The sequence below is a fragment of the Hyla sarda genome, chromosome 8, assembly GCF_029499605.1.
Source record: "Hyla sarda isolate aHylSar1 chromosome 8, aHylSar1.hap1, whole genome shotgun sequence".
In the NCBI taxonomy this organism is placed as follows: Eukaryota; Metazoa; Chordata; class Amphibia; order Anura; family Hylidae; genus Hyla; species Hyla sarda.
Window position 1 is genome coordinate 36,985,130 of NC_079196.1, and position 20,062 is coordinate 37,005,191.

At 35.6% G+C, this 20,062-nt stretch overlaps 1 protein-coding gene across 4 annotated transcripts; it reads right to left on the reverse strand.

The window, feature by feature from the left end:
* Window positions 1-7,464: 7,464 nt before the first annotated feature.
* NR4A2 (nuclear receptor subfamily 4 group A member 2) lies at window positions 7,465-19,852 on the reverse strand. Of its 4 annotated transcripts, none has more exons than XM_056535368.1 (8): window positions 19,738-19,852; window positions 17,502-17,626; window positions 15,336-16,020; window positions 13,429-13,558; window positions 11,646-11,809; window positions 10,243-10,445; window positions 9,894-10,072; window positions 7,465-8,767 (listed from the first exon to the last, which is right to left on the reverse strand). In XM_056535368.1, exons 3-8 carry the CDS (start codon window positions 16,005-16,007, stop codon window positions 8,511-8,513), a joined length of 1,605 nt encoding a protein of 534 aa, XP_056391343.1. In that variant the 5' UTR covers window positions 16,008-16,020; window positions 17,502-17,626; window positions 19,738-19,852; the 3' UTR covers window positions 7,465-8,510. The 4 variants fall into 4 exon arrangements, with proteins under 4 accessions (XP_056391343.1, XP_056391342.1, XP_056391340.1 ...); XM_056535367.1 differs by having other exon boundaries at window positions 11,721-11,809; window positions 15,336-16,198; window positions 19,738-19,846; XM_056535365.1 differs by having other exon boundaries at window positions 15,336-16,198; window positions 19,738-19,846.
* Between the last annotated feature and the right edge of the window lie 210 nt (window positions 19,853-20,062).

Genomic DNA, 20,062 nt, shown 5'->3' on the forward strand with positions numbered 1-20,062 from the left:
ACCGGTGGTCGTCTGTAATCAGACCAGGAGCGAACACGCTCCGGGGACTGATTACAAACGGGGTGCCGTGTGCAAGATCCCGGGGGTCCCCAGTGGCGGGACTCCCGTGATCAGGCATCTTATACCCCATGGCTTTGGATAGGGGAAAAGATGTATAAGCTTCGGAGTACCCCTTTAAATGGTCAGTCCACTGATTTCAGCTGACAAAGTGTAATGCTCTGCTTCTCCTGTGGAAGCGCTGCAAGGGAATCGAACACTGGCTGCTGGATACCCACTACAGATAGGAACATCTGGAGGACCACAGTTTGAAGACTACTGTCCTACATAAAAGTAGCTATGATAGAGACAGACCATGCCGGAGAGAAAAAGCCCAGACCTGACTGATTCAGTCCTACTAGGCAGTAAGAAACTGTGCAAATGCCCCTCCCCCGAGGAACTGCATTATTAGGAAATAGTCATGGGAATTGGCCAAAAGGTCACAAAACAAATCAAGTGCCAGGGGGTGTGCATAACAAGAAATTATTATTTGGAGTTCTTCAGAAACCTGTTTCATGCTCCGACACCTCAAGCCTTAAAGAGTACCTCTCATGATCTTGTTAAATGTTATAATTTAACCAGTTCCCTGCCCCCATCATGATAAACCACCTCCTGCCTTTATTTTTATTATTTTTTAGTTTTCTACCTTGATATTGCTCTGTATTTTCTGCTCTGTCAGATTCACAGACTGGGAAGAGGCGTTCCCCAGCAGGCTGCATCATCATCTGAAGCCATACAGGGGAGAACTTCCTCCCTCACTCTGCTACACACAGCCCAGAGCAGTTCAATGTGAGATGAGCTATGATTGCCTAAGGCTGCACCCCCACCCTCAGCACTCCAGACTTCATTTCCTGATTTTGGACTTCTGCCAGGCCAGCAGGAGTCCAAAGTCTGTGCAAGAGATGGGGGGGGTGGGATGTGCTCTGGACAAGTAGGGAGACACCTAGTGGACGCTTTTTTAAACACAAAAAAAACATAGAAAATTTCATTATTATTTTTTTTTTAAACAAAGTACATTGGAAAGATTTTTTATTTACCATAAGGAGTGTAATAGCAAAAATTAGTTTTAACGAGAGTGCCAATTTAAGTCACCCATACACAACCCATTGTTTTCAGTAGGACCAGCCATCCTTCTAATGTATATAGGGGCCTCCTGACTATTCCCTAATAATTGAAGTCAGGGAAGAGAAGGATTTAGAATATTAAATTTCAAGTTGATTTTGTTCTCGAAGAAATAAGCCAAAGGAGTCTGGCAGCGGCTTATCCTCACGCCTCCATTCAGAGCGCATGAATGCTGAGCCAAGCCAATCGTTTATGTATATGGTGGGATTGGGAAAAAAGGGGCTGTTAGCCAAACATGTTTTTGGCCAACCGTTATTTTATGTCTACGGCCACCCTCAGTCTGAGTTCCCAATAACAGGTGACATCATAGACTGGTGTTTCCCAGCCAGGGTGCCTCCAGCTGTTGCAAAACTACAACTCCCATCATGCCCGGACAGCCGTTGGCTGTCCGGGCATGCTGGGAGTTGTAGTTTTGCTACAGCTGAAGGCCCCCTGGTTGGGATACATTGTCCTACATTGATTGTAGCTCTTTGTGGCTGACTTTCTGGTGAGGATATGCTTATACAAAGAAAGCAATCTGATCAAGCAGAGATGCAGTGTAAAGAATGAGGGCTACCACAGACTTCCTTTGGGCAAAGCAGGTAAACTAGAGTAACGTATATGTGTCTTAAGGAAGCAGAACTACTCAAGAAGTGAAGAAAATTAATAGGCAGGTATAGATGACCAAAGGGTCCTGATACTTGTATAATTTTTTATCTCAGAAATTACAATATGATTTAAGATTATCCAAAAAGGTAAAAAATAACAATAATAATAATAATAATTAAATTTTATCAACATACAAATCACTTTCCCCATAGAGCAGTGTTTTCCAACCAGGGTGCCTCCAGCTGTTGCAAAACTACAACTCCCAGCATGCCCGGACAGCCTTCGGCTGTCCGGGCATGCTTGGAGTTTGTAGATTTGCAACAGCTGGAGGCACCCTGGTTGGAAAACACTGGCATAGAGAATTTTTAAGATCATATTCAATATCTGTGTACACATAGCAAACCCTGGGAGTTTGTAGTTTTGCAACAGCTGGAGGCACCCTGGTTGGAAAACACTGGCATAGAAAATTTTTAAGATCATATTCAATATCTGTGTACACATAGTAAACCCTATTAAAGACTGGATACATGTATGTAAATGTGTATGTGAGATCATAGTAAAAGTAAAGACTAGATACATGTATGTAAATGTCTATGTGAGATCAGGTAGCATATATATATATATATATATATATATATATATATATATATATATACATATATATATATTTATTTATTTTTTATTTTTATTTTATTATATATATATATATATATATATATATATATATATATATATATACATATTTTTTATTATTATTTTCTTTAGGTTTTTTTTTTTTACTTTTTTTGTCAGTAATTCCATTAAATACTATATTTTTATCTATATATATATATATCTATATTAGTTTTTTATTATTATTATTTTATTTAGTTAGTTAGTTTTTTTTACTTTTTTTGTCAGTAATTCCATTAAATACTATATTTTTATCTATATATATATATATATATATATATATATATATATATATATATTAGTTTTTTATTATTCTTATTTTATTTAGTTAGGTTTTTTTTACTTTTTTTGTCAGTAATTCCATAAATAAGATATACATATTTTTTTATTTTTTTCCAAAACTTTTTATAATCCCATTAAAGAACATTTATTCTCCTTTCTGCCTGATATGGCTGATAACAAAGAACAAAAGACAGCATTCATCTGCACAGCAAGGTGAGATAAGATAGAGTTTAAAAGGTTAGTGTCCCTTTAAGACTGTAGATCAGGATCAGCACCTCTGAGCTATCCATAGCTGTGTGCACAGTGTAGGCAGCAATAAGTATGTAAAGCCAAAACAATCGTCACCTTACTGCTATTACATCCAGCATTAGCCACAGCATCTTACAAATGACTAAAGAACAACAAGTCTCAGCATCCTCAGCATATGGCAGGATGTTTGAACAACTGCCCTGAATCCAAATGCAATAGTCTTGTAGTAAATCCCAGCCATGTCTGACTGCTGGCTGGATTATACATTCAGATCACAGACTTGTGTCAAGTTTAACCCTTCCACGAAATAGTCAAAGCTTACCCTGTCAGCTGGAATAAAGGGGTTAAATCCACCAACTAAGAGCCATTTAAATAATGCATGTAAAAAGGGGGGGGGAAGCCATCTAGAAGTATACACTTAGCAGAAGGGTGAGAGGGATTTGCTTTGGACAGGAGGACACATACAGATGTAGCAGAGCTCAGCCTGACATTGGTTTTTCCTGTGAGTTTTACATGGGACTGCAGGAAAATCTGCTGAATGGTGGAATAGTGATAGTAAAATAAAAACGGAGTGACAGACGGTAGGTAAGTAAGTAGGTAGACAGGTAGATATATGATAGCCAAGTAGGTAGGTAGGTAGACAGACAGGCAGATTGTTGATGATAGATGATAGATAGATAGATAGATAGATAGATAGATAGATAGATAGATAGATAGATAGATAGATAGATAGATATGAGACAGACAGACAGATATGAGATAGATAGATATGAGATAGATAGATAGATAGATAGATAGATAGATAGACAGACAGATAGATATGAGATAGATAGATAGATATGAGATAGGTAGATAGATAGATAGATATGAGATAGATAGATGTGAGATAGATAGATAGATATGAGATAGGTAGATAGATAGATAGATAGATAGATAGATAGATAGATAGATAGATAGATAGATATGAGATAGATAGATAGATAGATAGATAGATATGAGATAGATAGATAGATATGAGATAGATAGATAGATAGATATGAGATAGATAGATAGATAGATAGATAGATAGATAGATATGAGATAGATAGATATGAGATACATAGATATGAGATAGATAGATATGAGATAGATATGAGATAGATAGATAGATATGAGATAGATAGATAGATATGAGATAGATATGAGATAGATAGATAGATATGAGATAGATAGATATATGATGGGAGATTGATCATAAATCATCTAGATATTAGAATGACAGATTAGATAGATAGATGATAGAGGATAGCTAGCCATCTATATGAGATAGAATGTGGTCTCCAAACTGCGGCCCTCCAGATGTTGCAAAACTACAACTCCCAGCATGCACGGACAGCAAACGGCTGTCCGGGCATGCTGGGAGTTGTAGTTTTGCAACATCTGGAGGGCCGCAGTTTGGAGACCACTGAGATAGATATGAGATAGATAGATATGAGATAGATAGATAGATAGATATGAGATAGATAGATAGATAGATAGATAGATAGATAGATGATAGGAGATTGATCATAAAGATAATACATACAAATAAAATAAATAAAGTTGATAAATAAATAGATATAGAAATGAGAGAGAGAATATATATATATATATATATATATATATATATGTGAGATGATTATATATATATATATTAAGAAAACAGAAAAATAAATATATAGCTATTATACCGTGTGTATAGAACATTCTCTCAATCATAACAACATGAATTCTTATAAACTGTAATTAACTGCAGCTCATATGGTGAGATATATATATATATACTGCTGTGCTCACCACAAGCTATATAGACAGAGGGAAATAGGAGAGATAGACACTTCATCACCTAATATTTGGGGTAGACTTGGAGCATGATAACATATACAGACAGGATATATGTATTTATATGTATTTTCAGGTTCTCCCAGATAAATAGACTTATATTCGCTTGGATTTCATATAGGAATGTATTTAGCCAGTTCACACACTGCGGAAAATAATCGCAACATTGTGCAAAAGAATCGCTAAAAAATGTAAAATATTAAGTATGACAGTTCTCGCTGCTATTATTTCCCATATGAATATCATCTGTTCTACAATGGAGAAGAACAAGAACCCGGGAGGACATTTTCTTTTTCTTTTGATGAAGTTTTTTTTTTAGAATCGTTGAGAGGATAAATCGCACTTTTCTCATTACAGGACGATACAGGTAAATATTAGGATTAAATCTCTACTATTGATCTCCTGGTTGTACATATAGAACGGGATCAGTGCTGGGGAGAAAAGGGGGAAAACAGAGGAGAAATAGAAGAATCGATAAAGATAGAAATGTAATATAAAGGGAATAAAGAAGAAAGGGGAGAAAAAGAAAAGAAAATTGGACAAAAGGGAATGAGATTAGGTGATAAAATATCCGATATGGGATTTCCTGCACACAACTCTCTGGGATTTGTATTCAGATATTTCATATGTGGCTCTTCTGTGACAGAATAGTAATAATAATATATCAGGTAATATATAATTTTTTGTTTCCTATATATATATATATATATATATATATATATATATATATGGGGGGGGGGGATCTAGTAACAGCGTTGAAGTGAGGGTCTATGGATCGTCCAGTGTGGATGGGATCCTGTCATGTTTATTAGTAACAGAAGAAGAATAATAAGAATAAAGAGAATCCTAATAATAAATATATTCAAATCCAAAGGAAAGAAAATCCCTTATATAAACACTATAATACTGAAATAATTGGACATGTTATGAACCTTCTTTTCTCGCTGAGAATTTATAGTTTCTTTATCGCTACAGTTCTGTCCTCTACAAGGTTTTTATTTGGGGGAAATATATGAGACTTATAATTATAAAGAGCGATTGTTCCGCAATCTCAATATTCTGATTATTTCACTGCAAACTTCAATAATCGCCTTGTACTTATAGATAGCGTCTAATTCTAAGGACAATGCCAAACCCGTCTGCTGTATGGAGCTATGGCCTCTATCTCCTATTTATCTATCTCATATCTATCTATCTATCTATCTCATATCTATCTATCTATCTATCTCATATCTATCTATCTATCTCATATCTATCTATCTATCTCATATCTATCTATCTCAGTGGTCTACAAACTGCGGCCATCCAGATGTTGCAAAACTACAACTCCCAGCATTCCCGGATCTCATATCTCACATCTCATATCTATCTATCTCATATCTATCTATCTATCTCATATCTATCTATCTATTTCATAACTATCTATCTCATATCTATTATCTATCTCATATCTATCTATCTATCTCATATCTATCTATCTCATATCTATCTATATCATATCTATCTATCTCATATCTATCTCATATCTCTATCTATCTCATAACTATCTATCTATCTATCTCATATCTATCTATCTATCTATCTCATAACTATCTATCTATCTATCTCATATCTATCTATCTCATATCTATCTATATCATATCTATCTATCTCATATCTATATCATATCTATCTATCTCATAACTATCTATCTATCTATCTCATATCTATCTCATATCTATCTATCTCATATCTATCTATCTCTCTCAGTGGTCTCCAAACTGCAGCCCTCCAGATGTTGCAAAACTACAACTTCCAGCATGCCCGGACATCATATAGATGGCTAGCTATCAATTTATCCTCTATTATCTATCCATCTATCTATCTAATCTGTCATTCTAATATCTATTTATTTACCTGTCCATCTATGTATCTATGTCAATCTATATATGTGTCTTTATTTGACATATATAAGTTTGATTGAGACCTTGAAGTCAATAGATGACTGATAAATAAATAAACAGCCCCACCATAGAGTGTTATAATACTAGATAGATAGATAGATAGATAGATGGATATCACTTCTGCCCATATGTTTATTTTCACAATAAATGTATTCTCTCTCTCTCTCTCTCTCTCTCTCTCTCTCTCTCTCTCTCTCTCTCTCTCTCTCCCTCTCTCTCTATAGATATATATATGTATGACATATGTTTTCTCCACTTTAGACATTTCCCTTGCATGGAAACTTTCAAAAGTTTTCAGTTCATGTTAAAATATTTTCTTTCTTTCTTTCCTTCTTTTTTTTTTTTTTTTTTTTTTTTTACACAAAAGGAATAAATAACTATATTAAAGGTAAAAGTAAAAATTCAAGTAAAATTTTTTTTTCTCAAATTCTTCCTATCAAATGTTCTTTGCCATCAGGTGCTGGGACCTGTCATGTATACTGTGAGTTGCTCATATACACATTGTTGGTCCATTGGCTTTCTATTCTAATCACTACTGCACAATACACATTATAAACTACGCCTCTCCTTCAGGTAAATCTGCTTTTATAATAATTCCATTTAACCCCTGAATATAACTCTTTTCTGTCTATCTATCTATCTATCTATCTATCTGTCTAACATAAGCCAACCACGTGACAGTAGAAGAAGAAGAAGCATACTGGAGCTGAGGTCAGTATTACAAATTTTTTACTTTTCAAACAATGAAATAATAATAATAATATATTAACTGACAATTTCTGAGACAATCATAATAAAAAAAATAATAATCCAAAGTGCTTGTCATCAGTTGTATCCAATGGGGCTCTGCACTGGTGTCCCTGGAAGAAGAAGAAGAAGCTGCTGCTGCTGCTGCATGCAAGTGCAATGTAAGAAGCAACTGAAGAAAGGAGAAGTAAGAGACTGTAGAAATGGTGTATTAACAACAACAGTACATACAACACATACAAATAAGGAATGTGTACACACATGGTGTCCTCTGTCATCATCATCATTAGGGTGGAGGGATAATGAATGTGCCTACTCAGAGCTACAGTCTTTATAAAATCTAGCAGACTACATAGTGTCTGAATACTATTTATATAATATAGACATTACTGGCTGAGCAATTGCCTATAGGTTCCTTGTGTTTCCAGATCTAGCACTGTATAAACATGCTTCCTCTTTTTTTTTTTCATTTTTTTTTTTTTTTTTACCTTTGTATGCAATAGTTGTTTTTTTTTTAAATTTCTCATATGTATTTTTTTATGCAAACACAAATTGTCATAAATAGGCACAAAATGATTAAAAATAGCTAAACTGTATCTTATACATGTACAAGCCTTATTATTATTATTCTTATGATTTGTTTGAATCCTTCATGCCATCCACTGAACATGTATGTCACAATATATTACAGCTTTCTTATACAACAGAGTCTCTTTAAGGAAGGGGGTGGTGGGTGGGGGGGGGGGGTGGGCTTGGTCACCTTAATACTATTGACTGAGGTCATTCCTAGAGATGTTTTATTTTATTTTATTTTTTTTGAATCATAATCGTTCTTCTAATGAAGAATTGCTTTGTCCTTCCATCCTGAAGCGCCCCCATCCTCTGTGATTGGCATGGCATGCCCCCACTAGTCACTGTTGGCAACTGGCACAGCAAGTGCATATGGTTTGAGTTCACAGGTAGAGTCCTCTTGGTCTGGAAATCAATAGAGTCCATTGAAATGTCTTGATTTTAAAAAGGTAATGTGTCCAAAAAGAGCTTGTCAATGATAGCTGGTGGGGGCACCAAGTCCTCCAGTTTTAAATAGAAGATGCGCTGGAGCCCCTGTGTACAAAGGGTTCTGAGTTCTGGTAGTTTCCCCAAAAGTTTGGACAGGTAGTTGGGTCGATTTAGCCCTCCATTGTTAAATGTCACATGGTCCTTTAAGCAGTTTACAATCTTGTTCTGAAGTTCTTCTACTCTTTTTGGTTCCTTCAAGCCATGTCTCTCTGCAGAAGAGAACAAAACATCATAAGTCACCCCATAATTATTATTATTATTATTACTATTATAAGAGAAGAGAACAAAACATCATAAGTCACCCCATAATTAATTGTATTATTATTATTATAAGAGAAGAGAACAACACAAGTCACCCCATAATTAATGGTATTATTATTATTACTATTATAAGAGAAGAGAACAACACAACATAAGTCTCCCCATAATTATTATGTTTATTACTATTATTATTAATATTATAAGAGAAGAGAACAACACAAGTCTCCCCATAATTAATGTTATTATTATTATTAATAATAAAATTAATAATAATGGGGTGACATGTTGTGTTGTTCTCTTCTCTTATAATAATAGTCATAATAATAATTTATTATTATTACTATTTTTATAAGAGAAGAGAATAACGCAACATGTCACCCCATAATTATTATTGTTATTATTATTATAAGAGAAGAGAACAACAAAACATGTCACCCCATTATTATTTTTATTATTATTATTATTATTAATATTATTATAAGAGAAGAGAACAACACATGTAACCCCATAATAATTGTTATTATTATTATTATTATTATTATTATTATTATTATTATAAGATGAAGAGAACACATGTTCCCCCATAATCATTTTTATTATTATTACTATTATTATTATTATAAGAGAAGAGAACACATGTCACCCCATAATAATTTTTTTATTATTATTACTATTATTATTATTATTAGAGAAGAGAACACATGTCCCCCCATAATTATTTTTATTTACTACTATTATTATTATTATTATAAGAGAAGAGAACTCAACATGTCCCCCCATAATTATTTTTATTACTACTATTATTATTATAAGAGAAGAGAACACATGTCCCCCCCATAATTTTTTTTTTTTTTATTATTATTATTATTATTATTATTATAATAAGAGAAGAGAACAACACAACATGTCCCCCCATAATTTTTTTTTATTATTATGATTATTAATTATTATTATAATAAGAGAAGAGAACATCACAACATGTCACCCCATAATTATTTTTATTATTATTTTCATTATTATTATTATTCTATAATATAACTTATATAGCAGATTGTCTCATCCTAAGATACTCACCTGTCACCATGGCCAACGCTGCAATACAGGAAAAGGCTGAAATGTCAATGTTCATACTCTGCAGGTTGGAGGAGAAATCCACGATGGAATCAATCCATTCCCCAAAGCCACGAACACATTGCAACCTATGGAGAACTGCCCCATTGCAGAAGATGAGTTTACCCTCAGATGGGTTAGACCTGGAATTAATTAATTAAAGGGTAAAAAAAAAAAACTAATTAGTATCAATGTAATAAATGGCCCTTTAAGAGACTTTCTAATTACCTCCGAGCCAATAAAATGCAAATCAATTGACCTTGAAGGAGGGGTTGCTTACATAACAATTAAAGCTTCATTCACTCCTAATTACCTGTAGGCTAATCTTAAGACAAAGAGTTCTAGGAAAGCGGATTCGAAGAGGAGATCTTGGTCCTGTTTGTGCAGCTCAGAGAACCCGGGGATCTTCTCGGCCCAACCTCTGATGATCTCCATCGATCCAGTCAGCAGATCGTAGAATTGTTGGATGTGTTGGGTGTCGTCTCCATTCAATTGGAACTCTGGGTTGGCTTGAAACTGTAAGACAGTAAATATAGGAAAATATATAAATAGCATGAACAAAAAAAATAAAAAGAATACATTATACAGTGAGCAGCCTCTTATAGGAATAAAATAACCTGGACCAGTGTTTCCCAACCAGGGTGCCTCCAGCTGTTGCAAAACTACAACTCCCAGCATGCCCAGACAGCCTTCGGCTGTCTGGGCATGCTGGGAGTTGTAGTTTTGCAACAGCTGGAGGCACCCTGGTTGGGAAACACTGACCTGGACGGTGGAGAATAAATAACATGTCATAAAGTAAAGATAAAGCCACTTATGCATACATAATGTTATTATAAATAGAATATATAATATATATGTATATATATATATATATATATATATATTAAATATAAATATATGTATAAAAAATATAAAATATATTAAATATAAAAAATATATATATTAAATATAAATATATATATATATGTAATATATTAAATATAAATATATGTATACAAAAATATATATATATATATATATATTAAATATATATATTAAATATATGAAATATAAAATATATATATATATATTAAATATAAATATATATATATATATGTAATATATTAAATGTAAATATATGTATACAAAAATATATAAATATATATATATATATATATATTAAATATAAATATATATATAAAATATATTAAATATAAAAAATATATATATTAAATATAAGTATATATATATATGTAATATATTAAATATAAATATATATATATAAAAAATATATATATATATATTTACATTATATATATATATATATATATATATATATATATATATATTAGAATAAATTATATTATAAGACTACATCAAAATAGAGTATTTGTTGGGGGGGTCAAGACAGAAGGTTAGAGGCCCCAAAATCTATATTGTCCTGCTATGTGCAGAAAGTGTATGGATTCTATTAGTCTGGAAGGAAACAGCTGCAATATTTTAAGGATATAAATGATGGGGTGTCTGGGAGGATCGTCTACCCAAATTCCCCCCAAAAAATGAAGGAACCAGACTGAGTGTTTAAGTATCCGGCATTCGTTTCCATACTAACAATCCTAATGTTTTGCGTCTGATTTTGATGACATTTAGGGTTAAATGACATTTAGGGTAACAATGACAGATAGAATATGGGGTGACCCCACAAAGCTGAGGTGTTCAGCCTGTTCTCCCACTTACCCTGGAATAGTCCAGGCTGCTCATAGCCGGGTTGGAATCGACGTGGGCTCTCACTAGGGCACTGATCAAACTCACCGGGGGGCTGGGGGGCGACGGCTCCTGGGGGCTCTTGGGTTTGGATGGTAAGCGACCCCTCCGACCTTTCAGACTGTCTGTGCGGACCACTGGACGGGAAGACAAAGATAGAAGAGGTTAATGGGATTTACCCACACACATTCCGGGCACACAGAGGACTCTGCCTCCTGACAAAGACCCCTTCACTCCGGCCTGACTGCTCATAGGAGAGGAACAATGCACTGATCATCACTACTGGTGCCCAGAAAATTCCCTGGCATCCATGCCCTCCAGATCCTCTGCCCCCAGCACGGGTCCATATGTATATACTACTGAGAATACAGCCGATCATACAATGTACAAGGGTATATGGACAATTATACCCTCTTACATCTATACACCCACATATATATATTTATCTTCAGTCTATCTCAGACATATCTATCTATCTATCTCATATCTATCTATCTTATATTTATCTATCTATCTCATATCTATCTATCTTCTATCTATCTATCTATCTATCTCATATCTATCTATCTATCTATCTATCTATCTATCTCATATCTATCTATCTATCTATCTATCTATCTATCTATCTCATATCTATCTATCTATCTATCTCATATCTATCTATCTCATCACTATCCATCTATCTATCTATCTCATATCTATCTATCTCATCACTATCTATCTATCTATCTATCTATCTCATATCTATCTATCTATCTATCTATCTATCTCATCACTATCTATCTATCTTATATCTATCTCATATCTATATATCTCATATCTATCTCATCACTATCTTTCTATCTTATATCTATCTATCTCATATCTATATGTCTCATAGCTATCTATCTATCTATCTATCTCATATCTATCTATCTCATATATATCTATCTATCTCATCACTATCTATCTATCTATCTTATATCTATCTATCTCATATCTATCTACCTATCTACCTATCTCATCACTATCTATCTATCTTATATCTATCTATATCATATCTATATATATCTCATAGCTATCTATCTATCTATCTCTCTATCTATCTCATATATATCTATCTATCTCATCACTATCTATCTATCTTATATCTATCTCATATCTATCTATCTTATATCTATCTATCTATCTCATATCTATCTATCTATCTCATATCTATCTATCTATCTATCTATCTATCTCATATCTATCTCTGTCCATAGACGTCTACCTATAATTTCTTTTGCTATCACTGCTCACGAATACAATCTGTGAGCAATAATGGCAAAAAAATTATTAAAATGTTTTGTGCACTTACTGTATATATATATATATATATATATATATATATATATATATATATATATATATATATATATATAGATACAGTGCGATGTGTGTAGTGTAGTGTAATGTAATGTACAGTACTTGTATTATAGCATAACTCCAAAACAAAACTATGGAAGGTACATATCCACATCTACTTAGTCACATTGTATATAACTATTTCTTTATTTTTCATTCCTTTTTATTATTATTATTATTATTATTATTATTATTATTATTTTGTATTGCTGACATTGCCCACGATCAGGGTCCTGTGACGATCGTCTGTGCTGCACTTTATATTTATTTATTCTCTATTTCACTATCTATCTTTCTATCTATTGATCGTTCTGCCTTTCTTTCTATCATCTATATGAATGGATAATACAAAGAGATAAATTAGGCTCTGTACCTTCTTTCACCATCCCAACTACAAGGCACTTCTGGAAGCGACAGTACTGACACCGATTCCTGCGTCGTTTGTCAACCGGACAATTTTTATTTGCTAAACAAACATATTTGGCATTTTTCTGTACAGTGCGCTGTAAGGAAAGAGAGACAGGGGGTGAGTCCATGGGATGGGGGGGGGATGTGTATGGGGGGGACATGGAGGGGCATTAACATTCTGCCTCACATCTGTGGTTTATATTCCAAGAAGACAAGGAGTAAATACAGATCCGTGGCCATTCATATTATTTACATCCCTCGGAGACGTCTCTATTTCACATGATAAGATTATTCAATCAGGACAACGAAATAAAGAGATCACTTAATTTTCCCATAGGGAATTGTGTTCCACTTGGTTAGTTAGGACACGGTTCTCTGTCCTAACCAATTTATATCTGAGGCTGCTGGGAACACAAAATAGAAATGTTCTAGTAAACAAGAATACAAGGTGCAGACCCCATTCTACAGTCTGGTCCTTTCTACTTGATTTGTTTTTTTTTTGGGGGGGGGGGAAGGTGTCTTTAGAAATGATCTTTGAATAGTATACCCTATAAAAGAAGGCATGTCTACAATATGTCATCGTCCTGAACCCCTGAACCATCGCCGACCACTGAATAATAGATATTACCGCTAAATATTTCTATATCGTTTAGAATTATCTCGACATTGAGTTTTACTGATACATTGTATCGAGGTGAAGAGGAACTTTCTGCAGGATTGGTCAGAATTCTCGCACCTTTAAAATGAGTTCTAAAAGGGAACTTATACTAGCGTTTCCCAATCAGGGTGCCTCCAGCTGTTGCTAAATATGTTCAGAATTCTCGCACCTTCAAAATGGGTTCTAAAAATGAATGTGGACTTATACTAGCGTTTCCCAATCAGGGGGCCTCCAGCTGTTGCTAAATTGGTCAGAATTCTCGCACCATTAAAATGGGTTTCTAAAATTGAACTTATACTAGCGTTTCCCGATAGGGGTGCCTCCAGCTGTTGCTTAATCTGTACAGAATTCACGCACCTTCAAAATGGGTTCTAAAAATGAATGTGAACTTGTACTAGCGTTTCCAGCTGTTGCTAAATTGCTCAGAATTCTCGCACCTTTAATATGGGTTCTACAAATGAACGTGAACTTAAACTAGGGTGCCTCCAGCTGTTGCTAAATTTGTTCAGAATTCTTGCAGCTTTAAAATGGGTTCTACAAATGAATGTGAACTTATACTAGGGTGCCTCCAGCTGTTGCTTAATTGTTCAGAATTCTCGCGGCTTTAAAATGGGTTCTACAAATGAACGTGAACTTAAACTAGGGTGCCTCCAGCTGTTGCTAAATTTGTTCAGAATTCTTGCAGCTTTAAAATGGGTTCTACAAATGAACGTGAACTTATACTAGGGTGCCTCCAGCTGTTGCTAAATTGTTCAGAATTCTCACACCTTTAAAATGGGTTCTAAAAATGAACGTGAAGTTATACTAGGGTGCCTCCAGCTGTTGCTAAATTGTTCAGAATTCTCGCACCTTTAAAATGCGTTCTAAAAATGAATGTGAACTTATACTAGGGTGCCTCCAGCTGTTGCTTAATTGTTCAGAATTCTCGCACCTTTAAAATGGGTTCTAAAAATGAACGTGAAGTTATACTAGGGTGCCTCCAGCTGTTGCTAAATTGTTCAGAATTCTCGCACCTTTAAAATGTGTTCTAAAAATGAATGTGAAGGTATACTAGCGTTTCCCAGCCAGGGTGCCTCCAGCTGTTGCAAAACTACAACTCCCAGCATGCACGGACAGCCTTCGGCTGTCCGTGCATGCTGGGAGTTGTAGTTTTGCAACAGCTGGAGGCACCCTGGTTGGGGAACAACTGACTTATACAATTAACTGCTACTGACCTTGAAGAACCCTTTGCACCCTTCACAGGTCCGGACTCCATAGTGTTGGCAGGCAGCATTGTCCCCACAGACAGCACACAGACCCTCGTTGGATGGGGACCCTCTGGATGGGGGGGATGGGACTTGACTGTCCATGAGTTGGGACGCATGTCCAAGTTGGAGTCCAGGGAAGCCCATGGCCGCCTGTTTTCTGATGGGGTTGGGAACAGCAAAAGTCTGCCCGTCCACCACATGATGGGCTCCAGAAGTTTCGGGGTTCATAGATACATGGTGACCATCAAACCTCATTTGACAACTAGACACGGGGGTCCCAGGTGGGGACTGCTTGAAAGAGAACAAGGAGAGTCTGGAGACAGGACCTTTCCTCTGGTCAATCATGTGGGTGGTGGCCACATAGTTTTGATGGAAGCTGTGGAGGGAGCCAGGGTCATCCCACATGGAACTATGCTGGACAGGGAACCCTGGGGTGCCAGAAGTTGGGGGTGAAGAGGATTTGTAGTAGACTGTGCCCGCATGTGGCATCATCTCCTCGGACTGGGGTGGTAGGTGGCTGTGCTGTTGGTAGCTGTGCATCTGAATATCTTCAACTTTTATTGAAGACTGTTGGCCAGAGATTGGCATTTGGTACAAGCAAGGTGGCTTGACGTCGTAGGTGGAGTTGTAGTTGTCCATAAAGGTACTGAAGCTGGGGAGAGAAGTGGTGGCAGTGATTTCAGTGTTGGTCAGGTCCATGCTAAACTTCACAAACTCTGGCGTTAAGAAATCGGAGCTGTATTCTCCTGAAGAGTGGTAACTGTAGCTCTGGGAAGCTGGGCTGGCTCCTTGTGGCGATGACCCATACTGAGCCTGAACACAGGGCATGGCTGTAAATGAAACAATTAAACAGATACCTAGACTTTTCAGCTTCTCCAAAGACTGCAGAATTGTTTCAGAATTGTTTCATTCACTCCCCCCCCCCCCCAAAAAAAAATAAAATAAAATAAACATCTACAAAGTCAATGGAACCACCCCCCAACCCCATAAAACCTACCCTCTAAAATTGGTGTACCCAATGCATGCTTAATACCCAATCTGCCAATGGAACCCCCCCCCCCTAACCCCAAAAAACCTACCCTCTAAAATTGGTGTACCCAATGCATGCTTAATACCCAATCTGCCAGCTGGGATATGTAGTCCCACCTGTTACTTACATGGTGCACACTATATATATATATATATATATATATATATATATATATCTATATATATTAGAATATATCATAAGACTATAAGACTACATCTATATATGTATATATATATATAAAATATATTATAAGGCTATATATATATATATATATATATATATATATATATATATATATATATGCTGTCTGGGCATACTGGGAGTTGTAGTTTTGCAACAGCTGGAGGCACCCTGGTTGGGAAACACTGACCTGGAAGGTGGCGAATAAATAAGATGTCTCAAAGTAAAGATGAAGCCACTTCTGCATACATAATGTTATTATAAAGAGAATATATATATATATATATATTTTTTTTTTATATATAGATATATATATATATATATATATATTAGAATATATTATACGACTACATCAATATATATATATATATATAATATATTATAAGGCTATATATATATATATATATATATATATATATATATTCTCTTTATAATAACATTATGTATGCAGAAGTGGCTTCATCTTTACTTTGTGACATCTTATTTATTTTCCCAACCAGGGTGCCTCCAGCTGTTGCAAAATTACAACTCCCAGCATGCCCAGACAGCCTTCGGCTGTCTGGGCATGCTGGGAGTTGTAGTTTTGCAACAGCTGGAGGGCCAAAGTTTGAAGACCGCTGATTTATACATATAAATAAATAAATGCCCATATCATGATGCCAGACAGCTCAGCATTGCCAAGGGCACTTCAAAAAGGACAGGGGCTCAAGACCCCCCTTTCTAGCCAACCTGTGCACGTCCCTTCACACTCTTCTACACATTACCCCATGACAACCAGTGGATATTACAATAAAATAAGTAATCTATCAATATGGTAAGGGACACATATATATATATATATATATATATATATATATATATATATATATATAAAAATATGTGAACCCCATTCCCAGACCCGACCCATAATATAGGGAACCAACCTTCAGCCGGGCTGCGGGCGTTTTCGATGTAAGTAAAGGATGACAGTGTTGTAGTTCTTGTTGGCAAGCTTTCCAAAATATGAAAATGTTTAATAAAGTAGAATCCACGATACCAGCACAAGATTCTGCAATAAAATACACCACGCGTTACATATAATAGGCAGTGGAATCCCAATACACACATTATGCACACGTATATGATGCCTGTATACAGAGGGGAAATATCTACAGTAGGTACATTGGAAGGTACACACTAGTATGGTGCACATGAGTCCCAGTGAAATCCCCAACTCTGGCCACTTACCATAAATCACTGTATGTTCACTAGACTGGGCTGGAGTCATGGTGGGTGTACACTCCATTACTGACAACTATGACAGGCATTTCTAGGGTGACAGGACACAAATCTTGTAGTCAGGCCTAGCACCTGTCACATGGATCCATTATATCTCATAAGACCAAAACCCATCTTCAGTCCCTCTCACTATATTTACATAACAATCGTCACCTCCAATCAAAATAGAACTAATTAATTGTAACAACTGCAGCTCATAGGGACAAGCTGCTGCTAAATGTATCAATATGAATATAGACACAATGTAACAGGAGGGGAGCCAGTGTCCCTGCACAGAAAGCCAGGGGCCAGAATACAAGATCATAGCAAAATAGCGCTACATTGTATGAAGAACAAGAACATTGTATCAAGTCCATAGTCATTGGTTCCATCACCTCTTTCTGCTGGTGGCCCCATATACAGTAACTAGGAGACCAGAACATCACCTCCCCCCAGAGCCAGCAAACAGGGCGACCACCCTACAGAATCCAGGCTGCCACCTCACCAACATGACAGGACCTCACAATGGGGATGGATGGGAAGATCAGATAGATAGATAGATATGAGATAGATAGATAGATAGATAGATAGATAGATGGATAGATAGATAGATATGAGATAGATACATAGATGAATAGATAGATAGATATGAGATAGATAGATAGATAGATAGATGGATAGATAGATAGATAGATATGAGATAGATAGATAGATAGATAGATAGATAGATAGATAGATAGATATGAGATAGATAGGAGATAGATAGATATATATGATGAGATAGATAGATAGATGGATAGATATGAGATAGATAGATAGATAGATATGAGATACATAGTTAGATATATATGATCAGATAGATAGATATGAGATAGATGGATAGATAGATGAGATAGATAGATAGATATGAGATAGATAGATAGATAGATATGAAACAGATAGATAGATATGATGAGATAGATAGATGGATAGATATGAGATAGATACATTTGAGATAGATAGATATGATGAGATAGATAGATGGATAGATATGAGATAGATATATATGAGACAGATAGATAGATAGATGACAGAATAAGAGATTTATAGACAGATGGTAGAAAGAGATAGATAGCTATGTATTCATTAATATATTCCATGTGATTTTTAGCAGTAGCGATGTGGCAGTACATATCTATCTCATATCTATCTATCTTACAACTTCCATAGAACACATGGTAACCTAGCGCAACTTAACTTTTAATACACAGCACATTGAGTGATGATAGACAGTAGATCGATATATGAATAGATAGATAGATAGAGAAAAAGATAGATACATTTAACATACAGTAGATAGATACATAGATAGACAGTAGAAAGATATAGATAGATAGAAAGATAGATAGAGAAAAGGATAGATACATATAACATACAGTAGACAGATAGATATGAGATAGATGAATAGATAGATAGATATGAGATAGATATGAGATAGATATGAGATAGATATGAGATAGATAATAGATAGATAGATAATAGATAGATAATATATAGATAGATATGAGATAAATAGATAGATAGATAATAGATAGATAATATATAGATATGAGATAAATAGATAGATAGATAATAGATAGATGAGACATCTTCATCATCTACTTAACCATCTATTTTCCGGGACCCAGTAAACTCCTGTTGTCTGAGCATGCTGGGAGTTGTAGTATTGCAACAGCTGGAGAGCCACCGGTTGGCCAACACAGTCCCATGGTAAGTAATAGGCAAGTTTATATATTACAATGTGACATGATAACACCGCAGCCTAATTCTCCCTAATAAGTGCAGTACCCGTTCGCTCCTCCGTGGAGTGGATACAATGTATGGGGCTCGGGTCCTCGGTGTGTACGGCAATGAATGACTTACCTGCAGGCTCCTCTATGCCTCCAGCTGTGCGGCTCTGTACATCCTGCGCTGCAGTGGACGCGGAGAAGTTGCTGGCGGAGCACTGTCGGTCCGTGCAATGTGCCTTTGTTTATGTGGGCTCAGTATTCCTCAGCGCTCACTCTACAAGCAGCGGCGTCAGCTGACGTCAGCACCGAGCAGCCAATCAGCGGCGCCCCGTCCTGCTCCGTCTGTGCTGTTGGCCCTGTTCTGGCTTTTGGTAAATTTCCGATGTGACGTCACGCAGTGAGCAGGGTTTAAGGTGGGAGCGAGTTGGGTTCTCACTTTTTGTGGAGCCTTCCTTGTG